This window comes from Oncorhynchus keta, chromosome 15 (genome assembly GCF_023373465.1).
Source record: "Oncorhynchus keta strain PuntledgeMale-10-30-2019 chromosome 15, Oket_V2, whole genome shotgun sequence".
NCBI lineage: Eukaryota > Metazoa > Chordata > Actinopteri > Salmoniformes > Salmonidae > Oncorhynchus > Oncorhynchus keta.
This window is the reverse complement of record NC_068435.1, coordinates 4,360,727-4,380,921: the sequence shown is the minus strand read 5'-3', so window position 1 is coordinate 4,380,921 and position 20,195 is coordinate 4,360,727. Positions and strand designations below refer to the sequence as shown.

At 45.3% G+C, this 20,195-nt stretch overlaps 1 protein-coding gene across 2 annotated transcripts; it reads left to right on the top strand.

The window, feature by feature from the left end:
* The first annotated feature begins 864 nt into the window (after positions 1-864).
* Positions 865-15,318, top strand: napgb (N-ethylmaleimide-sensitive factor attachment protein, gamma b). Of its 2 annotated transcripts, XM_052462907.1 has the most exons (11): positions 865-1,080; positions 3,841-3,908; positions 4,003-4,105; positions 4,596-4,626; positions 4,858-4,967; positions 5,132-5,198; positions 5,639-5,709; positions 5,845-5,923; positions 6,081-6,160; positions 8,454-8,583; positions 15,051-15,318. In XM_052462907.1, exons 1-11 carry the CDS (start codon positions 1,028-1,030, stop codon positions 15,186-15,188), a joined length of 930 nt encoding a protein of 309 aa, XP_052318867.1. In that variant the 5' UTR covers positions 865-1,027; the 3' UTR covers positions 15,189-15,318. The 2 variants fall into 2 exon arrangements, with proteins under 2 accessions (XP_052318867.1, XP_052318868.1); XM_052462908.1 differs by lacking the exon at positions 3,841-3,908.
* The last annotated feature ends 4,877 nt before the right edge of the window (positions 15,319-20,195 follow it).

Sequence of the window (20,195 nt, the reverse complement as noted above, 5' to 3'; positions counted from 1 at the left end):
AGTGATGTATTAGACCTACAGTGATGATTTCAAATGATTATTTAAAAAACAGCATGGGGAGCTTTAAATGATCATAATAAAAAGGCATGTGCATTACTATGCCACAGAGACATATATTTTGATAAGTACACTTTAGTTGAATAACTATTTTTGTTGAATGAAAATCGATGTAATGTGAGACCGTAAACACAATGTTATCAGATCTCTCTGTGATTGTGACCAATCGGTTTCTTTCTCGACAAGGAAATACTATCTTTTATCTCTAAATGTATATTTTCTATTGACTAGCACATATATATTTTCTACTATTAAAACCCTGTCTCAAATCTGTATACTCGAGTTTCCTGAAAAAGCAATAGATATTACAACAATTTTGATGTTGAAATGTTTACGCTGAATAGAGCTCGCCAGTTTGTAGTCCTAAAATCCAGAAATGAGTGACCTCTGGTTCATTCAGCCATCCCTATGACAACAATGAATGGGGGGAAAATAATAGGGTTTTGGAATAAACGCCGAGAATAAGTTCGGAGTTTAACACAGGTTTAAGAGAGCTTGCACATTTTGTTCTATGAGATAACAGCAGTCAGTTAACATGACCTTATATGATCTTTAAAAAATATACATTACATAAATTCTTCAAAATTCACCAAAAAAAAAAGTGGAGTTAGTTGATGAATATAATTTCATAGAACAAAAAGTAGAATATCTAACCCTGTGTTTTCTACATACGTGTTTATCCAAATGACCCATTCATTTTGTCCGACGAAGCATGGCGTTCTTAGTGCCTACAAAAAGACGCCATTACTATTTCTCTCTTTACGTCCGGTCTATAAGGAGCGCTGGTGCATTGCGCAATGACATCCGGGGAATCTGTAGTTCGACGTTGTGGACATATTTGATTTATCTTCTCTCTTCCATCCAAACACCAACAGAATTTGTTTATCATCGTCCTCGGTTAGATTTTTTTCCCCCCACAAATAACATCTGCTCGACAGATTTTTTTTTGTCGAAGACCACAGACAGCACCATGGCCTCCAAAATAAACGAAGCCCATGAACACATCGCTAAAGCGGAGAAAAAGTATGTTGATGTAGCTAACGGTAGCTAACGGTAACTAACGGTACTGTAGCTAGCTAGCTAGCATCGCTGACCCTGTCAGACGCTTCGTCGGTTCCGAGCTAACGTTAGTAACATTGTCCCTCAAAAAATATCTGACCTTAGTTGTTGACAAGATGTGAAATAACCCGAGTTTACTTACGACATTGTCATTGAATTACAGTTAATGAATTAGTTGTATTTGTAGGAAGTAGCTAGCTAGCTAGCTATCTTCTAATCCGGCCGGTCAGCGGATGCATTCATTCATCACCTAGTTAAGGTCAGCCAGCGAGCTGCGGTAACGCTGCTTAGCTGTCCGCTCAGTGGCTGTGCATTGCCTTTACATTGTAATATGCCTTTACATTGTAATATGCCTTTACATTGTAATGTAATATGCCTTTACATTGTAATATGCCTTTACATTGTAATATGCCTTTACATTGTAATATGCCTTTACATTGTAATATGCCTTTACATTGTAATATGCCTTTACATTGTAATATGCCTTTACATTGTAATATGCCTTTACATTGTAATGTAATATGCCTTTACATTGTCATATGCCTTTACATTGTAATCCACAACAAGGCCACTTGTGTTATAGTGATATGCTGTTCGCAAACTATTCGTTCTTTTTTTTTGTTGAACGACTCAGTTTACTGACTCGAAGAGTCATGATTTCGTTTTTCTCCCAAGTGATTCGTTCATTTGACCTGACTGTAATGATTTCGACTACACAGTAATAAGACGCGCTCAGGCTGCTCCGGAGATGCGCTCCGACCTGTATTCATGCGCGCAGAAAAATAAATAGATAATGTTGCAGGCAGCATAAGAGAATGAAAAAAATACACTGATAATTGATATCATCATGGTGCAATAATTACATTTACATTACATTTAAGTCATTTAGCAGACGCTCTTATATGCCAGATTGTCATATGCCTTTACATTGTAATATGCGACTTACAAATATGGTGCATTCACCTTATGACATCGAGTGGAACAGCCACTTTACAATAGTGCATCTAAATATTTTAAGGGGAGGGGGATGAGAAGGATTACTTTATCCTATCCTAGGTATTCCTTAAAGAGGTAATTTAATAATTAATGTTCATGTTAGTGATATACACCTCACTGTAGAACCAAAACACACACAGCCATTCTCTGATCAACACTCGAGGTGCAGTTTCTGCCAAGAGTCATTCACAGTCTAGTCCGGTTGTAGCCGCAACTATATAACGTTTTTGTTTTTAAAGGCATCAATAAATATTCTTATTTGTATGTCTAGTAATCACAAATGCACATTGTTTGAAGCACACTTTTATAAGTCTGTCACAAACAACAACTCCAAATATAAGCTGCCTGCGACAGCAACGGACAGGATGACAGAAGATTAGTTGGAGAATAAAGCAAGCACTCGTGTAGGAACTATTTTTTTTGTTGCTTGATATGCAATCAAAATCTGGTAGGAACCTGATGTATGGTTAATGAGGAGATGATTGCAAATCATTTTTAGCATTAGCGTTAAATATTTATAGAGATTTTATTTTTTATATCAATACCAAATGGTGGTCAATCTTAGGGGACGTCCATGACAGCGATGACAAGTTTCAAGTTGATAACCCACTGTGGAGTGGATTCACAGTGATTTGATTGGTCAATAACTCCAAGACATATTTTGACCAATCCCTTAGCTTCAAACTGTGTTAAGACATGTACCATGGGCCTACATTCTAAATATGGTGTCATTTGGTACCGTGGTTCATGAGGAGACCATTTTTTAAGTATTTTTTTTGTGTAAGTGCTAATATGCAGTGGCCATCTTAATATAATAATAATATATGCCATTTAGCAGACGCTTTTTATCCAAAGAGACTTACAGTCATGTGTGCATACATTCTACGTATGGGTGGTCCCGGGGATCGAACCCACTACCCTGGCGTTACAAGCGCCATGCTCTACCAACTGAGCTACAGAAGGACTGCATCAATGCTATTTTCTCAAAGTCTTTGGGGGACTATTGTGATCTGACTTTTAGTGCATAAGAATAATATTTTTTTTAAGCATAACTGTTACATACATAATTAACTTATTACATACTGCATTTTATGTTATTTGGACTTATTTCATGAGAATACATTTTTCAAAGATTTTTCCAACATTTCCAAGATGGAGGAAAAATCTATTCTGATGGACCTTATGGGTCCTTGAGGCAAATTTGTTCACTATGAGGAAAGACTTCAACATACAACGTTTCATGTCTCGGTCAAACAGGGCAACGGATATGAAGGTTTAAGTGAGGACTGCTTATAACAGCGCCACCTATAGGCCAATCAGTGCCATTATTTTAGACCAAGTTACTCATGGCTTTTAGTTTGGTAACTTATTTATTTTTTTCTAAATTAAAAACAATCTATGCTTTGAGTTATTGAACTGAAAAACAAAAACCTTATGGTGCACGAGACTTGTAGAGTCATGATTCTTTCGAGTTTTTAGTTCATCGTTTGCCAATAGGGGTGTGCTGGGTGGTATTGAATCAAATGAACAAAATTAGTTGAAAGAATAGTTATTTTTGACTGAATGAGTTGAAAAGATCCGATTCAGTAAACAGAGCCTAACTTCCCATCACTACTGTCTTAATGACTAACCTGATGTAGGTTAGCTCTTCTGTCCAGGTCTATTGTTATGGCTGTGTGTGTTGTTAACCCCTGAAAATAGACATTTTTCTTGCATGTCATTTTGCAGTTTAAAGACAAGCATGACAAAGTGGAAGCCAGATTTTGACAGTGCTGCATCAGAATATGCCAAAGCTGGTCAGTATGCCTACAGTCTGTAAACGTAGAGGAAGGATAACACTCCATACCATGTATTGACAGTCTGATAAACAATCTGTGTTTGTATTCCCAGCGGTGTGCTTCAAGAATGCCAAACAGTTTGAGCAGGCTAAGGATGCCTACCTGAAGGAGGCAGAGTACCACACAGAAAATAAAGCCTTGTTTCATGCAGCAAAGTAAGGTTTTCCATATGAATACTTGAGATTAAAGGGCCAATGCGGATGTTTTTATTTCGATTATCAAATCATTTCTGGGTAACAATTAACTACCTTACTGTGATTGTTGTCCATTTTTAAAATGGTTAAAAAAATAAAAATAAATAAATAAATAGCTTCTTAGCAAAGAACAATTTCTCAAGCAAGAATTTTGCTAAGACTGTCGGGGAGGGGGAAACTGAAAACTAGTTCTTATTGGCAGAGTGGTTTGGAACTCTTTCTTATTGGTCTATTAATTCATTTATCGCCTGGTGATGTCACCAGGCAGGCCAAAAACTCCATCCCACCAAAACAGGTAGAAATTTCAGGCTGTCTTTTCCAACAGAAAAATCACTTCTTTTTTTGGACTCCACTAGGCCTTTTTTTAAAGATTATTAATACCATTCAATACTTGTATATGTGAGACCCCCACCCCCCTCCCCCCTTTCTAAGAAATGCATTTATTTTTCAGAGCAATCGAACAAGCAGGTATGATGATGAAGGTGAGTTTTCTCCAATGTCCATGTAATATCTGTGTAATACCTCAAATACAAACGCGTACACATATGGGAGAGAACAAGCTTTTATTTATTTTTTTCTATACGCTGTGTACCATGTGATCGAGAGCATCATTGTCTCACAAAAAAAATATATATATATTGTGATATTCTACCACAACATAGTATGTGTTAATAGAGGTCATTGAGGTAGCCATGTTTTCTGCTGTGTGACAGGACTTGAAGAAGATGCCTGAGGCGATCCAGTACATAGAAAAAGCCAGTATGATCTACGTAGAGAACGGTACTCCAGACACCGCTGCTATGGCTCTGGACAGAGCCGGGAAGTAAGTACTGCTCTAGACTATACATGTCTGTCTACTTTATTGATTCGGTGGTTTCTGATATGTTCCTGACCATTGTTGTTTTGGGGGGGGGAGTACATCACCCTGTTTTTTTTTTTTTTTTTTTTAACATTTGTATCGTACTTTTTCATTCTTTGCCTATCTAGACTTATCGAGCCTGTGAGTTTAGAGAAAGCTGTGGACCTGTATCAGCAGGCTGCCGGTGTGTTTGAGGTAAGTCGGACGTTTTAATATCATATTCTAAGGAAGAGAAGTTGGCCTTTTAATAAGTTGATTTGATTCAACGGATTGTTGTGTGTGTGTGTGTGCGTGCGTGCGTGTGTGTATGTATGTGCATGTGTGTGTGTGTGCGTGTGTGTGTGTGTGTATGTGCGTGCATGTGTGTGTGTGTGCGTGTGTGTATGTGCATGTGTGTGTGTGTGTGTGTGTGTGTGTGTGTGTGTGTGTGTGTGTGTGTGTGTGTGTGTGCGTGCGTGCGTGTGTGTGTGCGTGCGTGCGTGTGTGCATGTGCATGTGTGTATGTGCGTGCGTGCGTGTGTGTGTGTGTGCGTGCGTGTGTGTGTGTATGTGCATGTGTGTGTGTGTATGTATGTGCATGTGTGTGTGTGTGCGTGTGTGCATGTGTGTGTGTATGTGCGTGCGTGCGTGTGTAGAATGAGGACCGCCTACGTCAGTCAGCTGAGCTCCTGGGGAAAGCTTCCAGACTGTTGGTCAGATTACGCAGGTAGAGACAACGAATAACGGCTTCATAAAGCACTACATAGGATGCTTCACAAATCATTTATAAGCAGCATAAGTATTGTGGCCGGTCCTGACCCACCGTTCTAACTCCGTTCTGTCTTGGTGAACTGGACGACAGACTGGATGAAGCAGCAACCGCCCTTCAAAAAGAGAAGAACATGTATAAAGATATAGAGAATTATCCCACTTGCTTTAAGGTACGTTCTTATGGCTTTCGCACGTGCGTTCTATTGCAATTATATCCCATTTGTGGATTTTCCAGCATTTCCCTTTCAAGCTATGTTCGGTGCAATGGTATTGGTGGAGGTGTAAAAATACAGATCATTAAATGTTGATCTGGGTCTTTTCTCTTAGAAAACAACAGCACAGGTGTTGGTTCATCTTCACAGAAATGACTTTGTGGCTGCAGACAAGTGTGTCAGAGAGAGCTACAGGTATGACCTTCCTTATGACTGAATACATGCGTGGCTAATGTCTATCTGACTGAGTGGCTAATGTCTATCTGACTGGGTGGCTAATGTCTATCTGACTGGGTGGCTAATGTCTATCTGACTGGGTGGCTAATGTCTATCTGACTGCGTGGTTAATGTCTATCTGACTGGGTGGCTAATGTCTATCTGACTGGGTGGCTAATGTCTATCTGCTGGGTGGCTAATGTCTATCTGACTGGTTAATGTCTATCTGACTGGGTGGCTAATGTCTATCTGACTGAATGTCTATCTGACTGGGTGGCTAATGTCTATCTGACTGGGTGGCTAATGTCTATCTGACTGCGTGTCTATCTGACTGGGTGGCTAATGTCTATCTGACTGGGTGGCTAATGTCTAACTGGGTGGCTAATGTCTATCTGACTGGGTGGCTAATGTCTATCTGACTGCGTGGCTAATGTCTATCTGACTGGGTGGCTAATGTCTATCTGACTGCGTGGCTAATGTCTATCTGACTGCGTGGCTAATGTCTATCTGACTGGGTGGCTAATGTCTATCTGACTGGGTGGCTAATGTCTATCTGATTGGGTGGTTAATGTCTATCTGATTGGGTGGCTAATGTCTATCTGACTGGGTGGCTAATGTCTATCTGACTGGGTGGCTAATGTCTATCTGACTGGTGGCTAATGTCTATCTGACTGGGTGGCTAATGTCTGACTGGGTGGCTAATGTCTATCTGACTGGGTGGCTAATGTCTATCTGACTGGGTGGCTAATGTCTATCTGACTGCGTGGCTAATGTCTATCTGACTGGGTGGCTAATGTCTATCTGACTGGGTGGCTAATGTCTATCTGACTGGGTGGCTAATGTCTATCTGACTGCGTGGTTAATGTCTATCTGACTGGGTGGCTAATGTCTATCTGACTGGGTGGTTAATGTCTATCTGACTGCTAATGTCTATGACTGGGTGGCTAATGTCTATCTGACTGGGTGGTTAATGTCTATCTGACTGCGTGGCTAATGTCTATGACTGGGTGGCTAATGTCTGCGTGGCTAATGTCTATCTGACTGCATGGCTAATGTCTGTCTGACTGGGTGGTTAATGTCTATCTGACTGGGTGGTTAATGTCTGTCTGACTGGGTGGTTAATGTCTATCTGATTGGGTGGTTAATGTCTGCGTGGCTAATGTCTATCTGACTGAGTGGCTAATGTCTATCTGACTGGGTGGTTAATGTCTATCTGACTGGGTGGCTAATGTCTATCTGACTGCGTGGCTAATGTCTATCTGACTGCGTGGCTAATGTCTATCTGACTGCGTGGCTAATGTCTATCTGACTGCGTGGCTAATGTCTATCTGACTGGGTGGCTAATGTCTATCTGACTGTGTGGCTAATGTCTATCTGACTGAGTGGCTAATGTCTATCTGACTAAATGTCTATCTGACTGGGTGGCTAATGTCTATCTGACTGGGTGGTTAATGTCTATCTGACTGGGTGGCTAATGTCTATCTGACTGCGTGGCTAATGTCTATCTGACTGCGTGGCTAATGTCTATCTGACTGGGTGGCTAATGTCTATCTGACTGCGTGGCTAATGTCTATCTGACTGGGTGGCTAATGTCTATCTGACTGCGTGGCTAATGTCTATCTGACTGGGTGGCTAATGTCTATCTGACTGGGTGGCTAATGTCTATCTGACTGGGTGGCTAATGTCTATCTGACTGCGTGGCTAATGTCTATCTGACTGGGTGGCTAATGTCTATCTGACTGCGTGGCTAATGTCTATCTGACTGGGTGGCTAATGTCTATCTGACTGGGTGGCTAATGTCTATCTCACTGGGTGGCTAATGTCTATCTGACTGGGTGGCTAATGTCTATCTGACTGCGTGGTTAATGTCTGCGTGGCTAATGTCTATCTGACTGAGTGGCTAATGTCTATCTGACTGCGTGGCTAATGTCTATCTGACTGCGTGGCTAATGTCTATCTGACTGGGTGGCTAATGTCTATCTCACTGGGTGGCTAATGTCTATCTCACTGGGTGGCTAATGTCTATCTGACTGGGTGGCTAATGTCTATCTGACTGGGTGGCTAATGTCTATCTGACTGCGTGGCTAATGTCTATCTGAATCGGTGCTTTCCCACTGTTGAATTTAAAAGGAACCAACTGGTGTAAGAAATACAGTTCGCCGTCATGCTTTTCACTCGACAGCGAACGACTATTCAGCGAGAACCGTAATTTGGGCTACAGACTATGACTTGTGACAGTAGTCTGATGATATAATTAGCTGTTTTCCTGCAGCCTCCCAGGGTACAGTGGGAGTGAAGACTGCGTGGCCATGGAGACGTTGCTGCAGGGATATGACGAGCAGGACGAGGACCAGGTGCACCGCGTGTGTCACTCCGCTCTGCTGAAGTACATGGACAATGACGTGAGTAACACTTCATACAACTGTACCCTCACGGGGTCTGTTATGTACCCTCACGGGGTCTGTACCCTCACGGGGTCTGTACCCTCACGGGGTCTGTACCCTCACGGGGTCTGTTATGTACCCTCACGGGGTCTGTACCCTCACGGGGTCTGTACCCTCACGGGGTCTGTACCCTCACGGGGTCTGTACCCTCACGGGGTCTGTACCCTCACGGGGTCTGTACCCTCACGGGGTCTGTTATGTACCCTCACGGGGTCTGTACCCTCACGGGGTCTGTTATGTACCCTCACGGGGTCTGTACCCTCACGGGGTCTGTACCCTCACGGGGTCTGTTATGTACCCTCACGGGGTCTGTACCCTCACGGGGTCTGTACCCTCACAGGGTCTGTACCCTCACGGGGTCTGTTATGTACCCTCACGGGGTCTGTACCCTCACGGGGTCTGTTATGTACCCATCGCAGGGTCTGTTACGTTATGTACCCATCACAGGGTCTGGTCTGTTATGTACCCATTACAGGGTCTGTTACGTTATGGGGTCTGGTCTGTTATGTACCCATTACAGGGTCTGTTACGTTATGTACCCATCACAGGGTCTGGGATGTTATGTACCCATCACAGGGTCTGGGCTGTTATGTACCCATCACAGGGTCTGGTCTGTTATGTACCCATCACAGGGTCTGGTCTGTTATGTACCCATCCCAGGGTCTGTTCCATTATGTACCCATCACAGGGTCTGGTCTGTTATGTACCCATCACAGAGTCTGGTCTGTTATGTACCCATCACAGGGTCTGTTACGTTATGTACCCATCACAGGGTCTGGTCTGTTATGTACCCATCACAGGGTCTGGTCTGTTATGTACCCATCACAGGGTCTGGTCTGTTATGTACCCATCACAGGGTCTGGTCTGTTATGTACCCATCACAGGGTCTGGTCTGTTATGTACCCATCACAGGGTCTGGTCTGTTATGTACCCATCACAGGGTCTGGTCTGTTATGTACCCATCACAGGGTCTGGTCTGTTATGTACCCATCACAGGGTCTGGTCTGTTATGTACCCATCACAGGGTCTGGTCTGTTATGTACCCATCACAGGGTCTGGTCTGTTATGTACCCATCACAGGGTCTGTTACGTTATGTACCCATCACAGGGTCTGGACTGTTATGTACCCATCACAGGGTCTGGTCTGTTATGTACCCATCACAGGGTCTGTTACGTTATGTACCCATCACAGGGTCTGGGCTGTTATGTATCCATCACAGGGTCTGGGCTGTTATGTACCCATCACAGGGTCTGGTCTGTTATGTACCCATGACAGGGTCTGGTCTGTTATGTACCCATCCCAGGGTCTGTTCCATTATGTACCCATCACAGGGTCTGGTCTGTTATGTACCCATCACAGGGTCTGTTACGTTATGTACCCATCACAGGGTCTGGGCTGTTATGTACCCATCACAGGGTCTGGACTGTTATGTACCCATCACAGGGTCTGGTCTGTTATGTACCCATCACAGAGTCTGGTCTATTATGTACCCATCACAGGGTCTGTTACGTTATGTACCCATCACAGGGTCTGTTACGTTATGTACCCATCACAGGGTCTGGGCTGTTATGTACCCATCACAGGGTCTGGTCTGTTATGTACCCATCACAGGGTCTGGTCTGGTATGTACCCATCACAGAGTCTGGTCTGTTATGTACCCATCACAGGGTCTGTTACGTTATGTACCCATCACAGGGTCTGGTTATGTACCCATCACAGGGTCTGGTCTGTTATGTACCCATCACAGGGTCTGTTACGTTATGTACCCATCACAGGGTCTGGGCTGTTATGTACCCATCACAGGGTCTGTTACTGTTATGTACCCATCACAGGGGCTGGTCTGTTATGTACCCATCACAGGGTCTGGTCTGTTATGTACCCATCCCAGGGTCTGTTCCATTATGTACCCATCACAGGGTCTGGTCTGTTATGTACCCATCACAGGGTCGGGTCTGTTATGTACCCATCACGGGTCTGTTATGTACCCATCACGGGGTCTGTTATGTACCCATCACAGGGTCTGGTCTGTTATGTACCCATCACGGGGGTCTGTTATGTACCCTCACGGGGTCTGTTATGTACCCATCACAGGGTCTGGTCTGTTATGTACCCATCACAGGGTCTGGTCTGTTATGTACCCATCACAGGGTCTGGTCTGTTATGTACCCATCACAGGGTCTGGTCTGTTATGTACCCATCACAGGGTCTGGTCTGTTATGTACCCATCACAGGGTCTGTTCTGTTATGTACCCATCACAGGGTCTGGGCTGTTATGTACCCATCACAGGGTCTGGTCTGTTATGTACCCATCCCAGGGTCTGTTACGTTATGTACCCATCACAGGGTCTGGTCTGTTATGTACCCATCACAGGGTCTGGGCTGTTATGTACCCATCACAGGGTCTGGTCTGTTATGTACCCATGACAGGGTCTGGTCTGTTATGTACCCATCCCAGGGTCTGTTCCATTATGTACCCATCACAGGGTCTGGTCTGTTATGTACCCATCACAGGGTCTGGTCTGTTATGTACCCCCACGGGGTCTGTTATGTACCCATCACAGGGGCTGTTATGTTATGTACCCATCACAGGGTCGGGTCTGTTATGTACCCATCACAGGGTCTGTTATGTACCCATCACAGAGTCTGGTCTGTTATGTACCCATCACAGAGTCTGGTCTGTTATGTACCCATCACAGGGTCTGTTATGTTATGTACCCATCACAGGGTCTGTTACGTTATGTACCCATCACAGGGTCTGGACTGTTATGTACCCATCACAGGGTCTGGTCTGTTATGTACCCATCACAGGGTCTGCTCTGTTATGTACCCATCACAGGGTCTGGTCTGTTATGTACCCCCACGGGGTCTGTTATGTTATGTACCCATCACAGGGGCTGTTATGTTATGTACCCATCACAGGGTCTGGACTGTTATGTACCCATCACAGGGTCTGTTACGTTATGTACCCATCACAGGGTCTGGGCTGTTATGTACCCATCACAGGGTCTGTTACGTTATGTACCCATCACAGGGGCTGGTCTGTTATGTACCCATCACAGGGTCTGGTCTGTTATGTACCCATCCCAGGGTCTGTTCCATTATGTACCCATCACAGGGTCTGGTCTGTTATGTACCCATCACAGGGTCTGGTCTGTTATGTACCCATCACGGGGGTCTGTTATGTACCCTCACGGGGTCTGTTATGTACCCATCACAGGGTCTGGTCTGTTATGTACCCATCACGGGGGTCTGTTATGTACCCTCACAGGGTCTGTTATGTACCCATCACATGGTCTGGTCTGTTATGTACCCCCACGGGGTCTGTTATGTACCCATCACAGGGTCTGTTCCGTTATGTACCCATCACAGGGTCTGGTCTGTTATGTACCCATCACATGGTCTGGTCTGTTATGTACCCCACGGGGTCTGTTATGTACCCATCACAGGGTCTGGTCTGTTATGTACCCATCACAGGGTCTGGTCTGTTATGTACCCATCACAGGGTCTGGGCTGTTATGTACCCATCACAGGGTCTGTTATGTACCCATCACAGGGTCTGGGCTGTTATGTACCCATCACAGGGTCTGTTATGTACCCATCACAGGGTCTGGTCTGTTATGTACCCATCACAGGGTCTGTTATGTACCCATCACTGGGCTGTTATGTACCCATCTCTGGGCTGTTATGTACCCATCACAGGGTCTGTTATGTACCCATCACAGGGTCTGGGCTGTTATGTACCCCCACTGGGTCTGTTATGTACCCATCACAGGGTCTGGTCTGTTATGTACCCCCACGGGGTCTGTTATGTACCCATCTCTGGTCTGTTATGTACCCCCACAGGGTCTGTTATGTACCCATCTCTGGTCTGTTATGTACCCATCACAGGGTCTGGAAGATGTTCCAAATCTTTGGTATACTCAGTGTATAGTGCATTTAGCATGTACTTTTATCCAGAAGTACTTAGTCATGCATGCCATGCTCTACCAGCTGAGCCATACTCTGGTCCTGGAGTGCTGCTGGGTGTGCAGGCTTTGGTTTCAGCCCTGCAGTATAAGTGGGTTACTTACCAGTAGTCCTCCAGGACCAGAGATGGAAACCCCTGCCATCCACCTATCCCAAACCATCACACTGTCTAGCAATGGGTCCATGACCGAACCCTCACTCTGTCTAGCAATGGGTCCCTGACCGAACCCTCACTCTGTCTAGCGATGGGTCCCTGACCGAACCCTCACTCTGTCTAGCAATGGGTCCCTGACCGAACCCTCACTCTGTCTAGCGATGGGTCCCTGACCGAACCCTCACTCTGTCTAGCAATGGGTCCCTGACCGAACCCTCACGCTGTCTAGCGATGGGTCCCTGACCGAACCCTCACTCTGTCTAGCGATGGGTCCCTGACCGAACCCTCACTCTGTCTAGCGATGGGTCCCTGACCGAACCCTCACTCTGTCTAGCGATGGGTCCCTGACCGAGCCCTCACTCTGTCTAGCGATGGGTCCCTGACCGAACCCTCACTCTGTCTAGCGATGGGTCCCTGACCGAACCCTCACACTGTCTAGCGATGGGTCCCTGACCGAACCCTCACTCTGTCTAGCGATGGGTCCATGACCGAACCCTCACTCTGTCTAGCGATGGGTCCCTGACCGAACCCTCACTCTGTCTAGCGATGGGTCCCTGACCGAACCCTCACTCTGTCTAGCGATGGGTCCCTGACCGAACCCTCACTCTGTCTAGCGATGGGTCCCTGACCGAACCCTCACGCTGTCTAGCGATGGGTCCCTGACCGAACCCTCACGCTGTCTAGCGATGGGTCCCTGACCGAACCCTCACTCTGTCTAGCGATGGGTCCCTGACCGAACCCTCACTCTGTCTAGCGATGGGTCCCTGACCGAACCCTCACTCTGTCTAGCGATGGGTCCCTGACCGAACCCTCACTCTGTCTAGCGATGGGTCCCTGACCGAACCCTCACTCTGTCTAGCGATGGGTCCCTGACCGAACCCTCACTCTGTCTAGCGATGGGTCCCTGACCGAACCCTCACTCTGTCTAGCGATGGGTCCCTGACCGAACCCTCATGCTGTCTAGCGATGGGTCCCTGACCGAACCCTCACTCTGTCTAGCGATGGGTCCCTGACCGAACCCTCACTCTGTCTAGCGATGGGTCCCTGACCGAACCCTCACTCTGTCTAGCGATGGGTCCCTGACCGAACCCTCACACTGTCTAGCGATGGGTCCCTGACCGAACCCTCACTCTGTCTAGCGATGGGTCCATGACCGAACCCTCACTCTGTCTAGCGATGGGTCCCTGACCGAACCCTCACTCTGTCTAGCGTGGGTCCCTGACCGAACCCTCACTCTGTCTAGCGATGGGTCCCTGACCAACCCTCACGCTGTCTAGCGATGGGTCCCTGACCCAACCCTCACGCTGTCTAGCGATGGGTCCCTGACCGAACCCTCACGCTGTCTAGCGATGGGTCCCTGACCGAACCCTCACTCTGTCTAGCAATGGGTCCCTGACCGAACCCTCACTCTGTCTAGCGATGGGTCCCTGACCGAACCCTCACTCTGTCTAGCAATGGGTCCCTGACCGAACCCTCACTCTGTCTAGCGATGGGTCCCTGACCGAACCCTCACTCTGTCTAGCGATGGGTCCCTGACCGAACCCTCACTCTGTCTAGCGATGGGTCCCTGACCGAACCCTCACTCTGTCTAGCGTTGGGTCCCTGACCGAACCCCACGCTGTCTAGCGATGGGTCCCTGACCGAACCCTCACTCTGTCTAGCGATGGGTCCCTGACCGAACCCTCACTCTGTCTAGCGATGGGTCCCTGACCCCAACCCTCACTCTGTCTAGCGATGGGTCCCTGACCGAACCCTCACTCTGTCTAGCGATGGGTCCCTGACCGAACCCCACGCTGTCTGCGATGGGTCCCTGACCGAACCCTCACGCTGTCTAGCGATGGGTCCCTGACCGAACCCTCACTCTGTCTAGCGATGGGTCCCTGACCGAACCCTCACTCTGTCTAGCGATGGGTCCCTGACCGAACCCTCACTCTGTCTAGCGATGGGTCCCTGACCAAACCCTCACTCTGTCTAGCGATGGGTCCCTGACCGAACCCTCACTCTGTCTAGCGATGGGTCCCTGACCGAACCCTCATGCTGTCTAGCGATGGGTCCCTGACCGAACCCTCATGCTGTCTAGCGATGGGTCCCTGACCGAACCCTCACGCTGTCTAGCGATGTTGACACTTAACCTGCAGAGCGTAACCCTCTATACAGGAGTTATCTTTTACACTGCCAGTCTGCCAATCTGCTACCACAGTCGATCAGTATTTGAAACCATGCTTTTTAAGACCCAATTCCACAAGTTTCATACACTTGAAGAAGCAACCCTGTTGATGTAATCTATCCCCCGTTTACTCTCAGTATGCCAAGCTGGCCATCTCCCTGAAGGTTCCTGGAGGAGGAGCGAAGAAGAAGACTGCAAAGCCGCCACAGGGGGGCGCCGGCGCGCCTGCTGCTTCCGCCGAGGACGACGACGACTACGAGGGAGGGCTGTGTTAGCCGCAGAAAACACTGACCGCTATATACACACAATGCTAAACACACCAGGAAGTCCTGCTCATTGAGGTGAAACTCTCAGAATATGTTGCTCCCCCCTGAACTAGACCCCAATATGTTACTCCCCCTGAACTAGACCCCAATATGTTGCTCCCCCCTGAACTAAACCCCAATATGTTACTCCCCCTGAACTAGACCCCAATATGTTACTCCCCCTGAACTAGACCCCAATATGTTACTCCCCCTGAACTAGACCCCAATATGTTACTCCCCCTGAACTAGACCCCAATATGTTACTCCCCCTGAACTAGACCCCAATATGTTACTCCCCCTGAACTAAACCCCAATATGTTACTCCCCCTGAACTAGACCCCAATATGTTGCTCCCCCTGAACTAGACCCCAATATGTTGCTCCCCCTGAACTAGACCCCAATATGTTGCTCCCCCTGAACTAGACCCCAATATGTTGCTCCCCCTGAACTAGACCCCAATATGTTACTCCCCCTGAACTAGACCCCAATATGTTACTCCCCCTGAACTAGACCCCAATATGTTACTCCCCCCTGAACTAGACCCCAATATGTTACTCCCCCTGAACTAGACCCCAATATGTTGCTCCTCCCTGATCTAGACCCCAATATGTTACTCCCCCCTGAACTAGACCCCAATATGTTACTCCCCCCCAAACTAGGTATCTAATTCCCTCCAGTCCCCTCAGTGTGAAACATGTCGATATCAGTGAAGTATACTCTTCCTATGTGTGGGTCCAGCTTCTTTAATGCATTCGCATCAAACATCCTCTCCTTTTCCCCCCCAAAAAACTAGATCAAATTCCAAGTGACGTGTCATAAGAAGGATAGTTTTGACTAGGTCTATATCTATACTATAGATAGTATTTCACTTTGTCTACAGTTTAATTCAGTGTAACAACGACATATCACCTGTGTGTTTTCAGGTGTCTATTGAACATAACTTCCATTGTTGTAAATGTTCATATTTTGTTGATCAGGAATTCTCTTTAACTGTCAATCAGGGTCGTCAAACTAATTTTGGTCCGACGAGCCGCATTCGTTCTTCACCGCGGTCCGGAGGGCTGCACTTTAGAATTGGTTATATTTGCAAAATCATCCATCTCTTTTGGATGATAAATCATCCATCTCTTTTGGATGATAAATCATCCATCTCTTATGGATGATAAATCATCCATCTCTTTTGGATGATAAATCATCCATCTCTTTTGGATGATAAATCATCCGTCTCTTATGGATGATAAATCATCCATCTCTTTTGGATGATAAATCATCCATCTCTTTTGGATGATAAATCATCCATCTCTTTTGGATGATAAATCATCCATCTCTTTTGATAAATCATCCATCTCTTTTGGATGATAAATCATCCGGGATGATAAATCATCCGTCTCTTTGGATGATAAATCATCCGTCTCTTTTGAATGATAAATCATCCATCTCTTTTGGATGATAAATCATCCATCTCTTTTGGATGATAAATCATCCATCTCTTATGGATGATAAATCATCCATCTCTTATGGATGATAAATCATCCATCTCTTTTGGATGATAAATCATCCGTCTCTTATGGATGATAAATCATCCATCTCTTTTGGATGATAAATCATCCATCTCTTTTGGATGATAAATCATCCGTCTCTTTTGGATGATAAATCATCCGTCTCTTTTGGATGATAAATCATCCGTCTCTTTTGGATGATAAATCATCCATCTCTTTTGGATGAAAAATCATCCGTCTCTTATGGATGATAAATCATCCATCTCTTTTGGATGATAAATCATCCATCTCTTTTGGATGATAAATCATCCATCTCTTTTGGATGATAAATCATCCATCTCTTTTGGATGATAAATCATCCATCTCTTTTGGATGATAAATCATCCATCTCTTATGGATGATAAATCATCCATCTCTTTTGGAAATTCGATGCTCCCTGACTGTCTTTGCGTTTGTTTCGATTGCTGTTAGCACGTCGGACAGAGTGAAGAGACTATAGATATAGGCTCGTTGTCACTTCTACAGTTTAAATTTAGTTTGAGATGGTTGTCTTCGCCCCCACCTTGAAAAGAATAAGGATCTGAATGGGCTCGAGGACCGGATCCGTGTGATACCCCTGCTGTATATGGTGCAGTTTTTCTAGGTATGTGTACAGATAAAAAAAAATATTTATTAATATATTGTTTATATTGTCGTGACTGATCAGTCTTATTGTCATATAGAGTGGGGAAATAAAAATTATATATATATATATATATATACTACCGTTCAAAGGTTTGGGGTCACTTAGAAATGTCCTTGTTTTTGAAAGAAAAGCTTCTTTTTTGTTTGGTCCATTTTAAAATAACATCAAATTGATCAGAAATACAGTGTAGACATTGTTAATGTATAAATGACTATTGTAGCTGGAAATGGCTGATTTTTTTTATGGAATATCTACATAGGCGTACAGAGGCCCATTATCAGCAACCATCACTCCTGTGTTCCAATGGCACGTTGTGTTAGCTAATCCAGGTTTATAATTTTAAAAGGCTAATTTATCCTTATAAAACGCATTTGCAATTATGTTAGCACAGCTGAAAACTTTAAAGAAGCAATTAAACTGGCCTTCTTTAGACTAGTTGAGTATCCGGAGCATCTGCATTTGTGGGTTCGATTACAGGCTCAAAATGGCCAGAAACAAAGACCTTTCTTCTGAAACTCATCAGTCTATTCTTGTTCTGAGAAATGAAGGCTATTCCATGTGAGAAATTGCCAAGAAACTGAAGATCTCGTACAACACTGTACTACTCCCTTCATAGAACAGAGCAAACGGGCTCTAACCAGAATAGAAAGAGGAGTGGGAGGCCCCGGTGCACAACTGAGCAAGAGGACAAGTACATTAGAGTGTCTAGGTTGAGAAACAGACGCCTCACAAGTCCTCAACTGGCAGCTTCATTAAATAGTACCCGCAAAACACCAGTCTCAACGTCAACAGTGTAGAGGCAACTCCGGGATGCTGGCCTTCTAGGCAGAGTTGCAAAGAAAAAGCCATTTCTCAGACTGGCCAATAAAAAGAAAAGATTAAGATGGGCAAAAGAACACAACCACTGGACAGAGGAACCCCAAACTTTTGAACGGTAGCGTGTGTGTGTGTGTATAAATATATTACTATATTAGATGTTCAGTATGGTTTAATGTATGTTTATGTGTGTCTGTACAGATGTTTAAGGCTTTGAAATGTCAAAGATAACAGTTGCTGGGGCAATATGCAATACAGATATAGTGTAGTGGGATTGTAAATGATATGTGTGTGTGAAGGAAGAGAAACAGAAGTGTATTGGCGGTTGAATACCGTTGCGATGGTTGAATACCGTTGTGACGGTTGAATACCGTTGCCACGGTTGAATACCGTTGAATACCGTTGTGACGGTTGAATACCGTTGCCACGGTTGAATACCGTTGTGACGGTTGAATACCGTTGCCACGGTTGAATACCGTTGCCACGGTTGAATACCGTTGCCACGGTTGAATACCGTTGCCACGGTTGAATACCGTTGCCACGGTTGAATACCGTTGCCACGGTTGAATACCGTTGCCACGGTTGAATACCGTTGCCACGGTTGAATACCGTTTGTGTTTGGAATGGATATACAACAAGAGTCCTGAGTAAGATGAGGCATAGCAAAGATTTTACATGACAGCAAGTTTTAAATTCATCTACCTTGGGGATGGTGTTGTAGCATATGGTGAAGATATGTCTTCGTACCTTACCATACAAACGGAGCGGGTGTGACAGGATACTTTAAAAACAATTATTTATATTAATGTATCTTTGTTCTATATTGTTGTTCAATTCCCGGAGACCGTAAAAGTGAGACCATGAACATGTGATTTTTGATTCCATTGTGTATACCCATTATAATGTTCTAATTGGAAAATGTTGTTGTTATCTTGCTAGAGGTTTCTAGCTTCTCCTCTTGTGTAAATGCACATGCAAGCAACTGGACTTATTTAAGCAAGCAAAATAGACATCTAGGCAGAGATCTATGTTTAAAAGAAGCTTATACATAGACCAGGGCTCTCCAACGCTGTTCCAGGAGAACATCCTTCCTGTAGGGTTTAATAGACCAGGGCTCTCCAACGCTGTTCCAGGAGAACATCCTTCCTGTAGGGTTTAATAGACCAGGGTTCTCCAACGCTGTTCCAGGAGAACATCCTTCCTGTAGGGTTTAATAGACCAGGGTTCTCCAACGCTGTTCCAGGAGAACATCCTTCCTGTAGGGTTTAATAGACCAGGGCTTCTCCAACGCTGTTCCAGGAGAACATCCTTCCTGTAGGGTTTAATAGACCAGGGTTCTTCAACTCTGTTCCTGGAGAACATCCGTCCTGTAGGTTTCAACCGGGTTGGAGTGAACCTACAGGAGGGTATCTCCAGGAACAGGGTCGGAGTTCAAACCTACAGGAGGGATGTTCTCCAGGAACAGGGTCGGAGTTCAAACCTACAGGAGGGATGTTCTCCAGGAACAGGGTCGGAGTTCAAACCTACAGGAGGGATGTTCTCCAGGAACAGGGTCGGAGTTCAAACCTACAGGGGGATGTTCTCCAGGAACAGAGTCAGAGAGCCCTGGTATAGACACTGTAGGTTTTGTTCTGTATTTCTTGTGGCTAAACTATATATATACGCCGACTGCAAGCCAGGCTTAATCGTCCAACATCAGTGCCCGATCTCACTAATGCTCTTGTGGTTGAATGGAAGCAAGTCCTTGCAGCAATGTTCCAACATCTAGTGGAAAGCCTTCCCAGAGGAGTGGAGGCTGTTATAGCAGCAAAGGGGGGGACCAACTCCATATTAATGCCCACGATTTTGGAATGAGATGTTCGACGAGCAGTTGTCCACAGACTTTTGGTCATGTAGTGTATGTCTTTCATGTGCATTCCTTTAAAGAAAAATGACCTCCCATTTAATTGATTTATTTAATTAACCTCATCGTCTGTG

Excerpts from the sequence above, each read along its gene's own strand:
- napgb (XM_052462907.1), top strand. The coding sequence starts at position 1,028 with ATGGCCTCCAAAATAAACGAAGCCCATGAACACATCGCTAAAGCGGAG. Across the intron at positions 4,106-4,595 it reads GCCTTGTTTCATGCAGCAAA|AGCAATCGAACAAGCAGGTA; the intron begins GTAAGGTTTTCC and ends TTTATTTTTCAG. Across the intron at positions 4,968-5,131 it reads GCTCTGGACAGAGCCGGGAA|ACTTATCGAGCCTGTGAGTT; the intron begins GTAAGTACTGCT and ends TTGCCTATCTAG.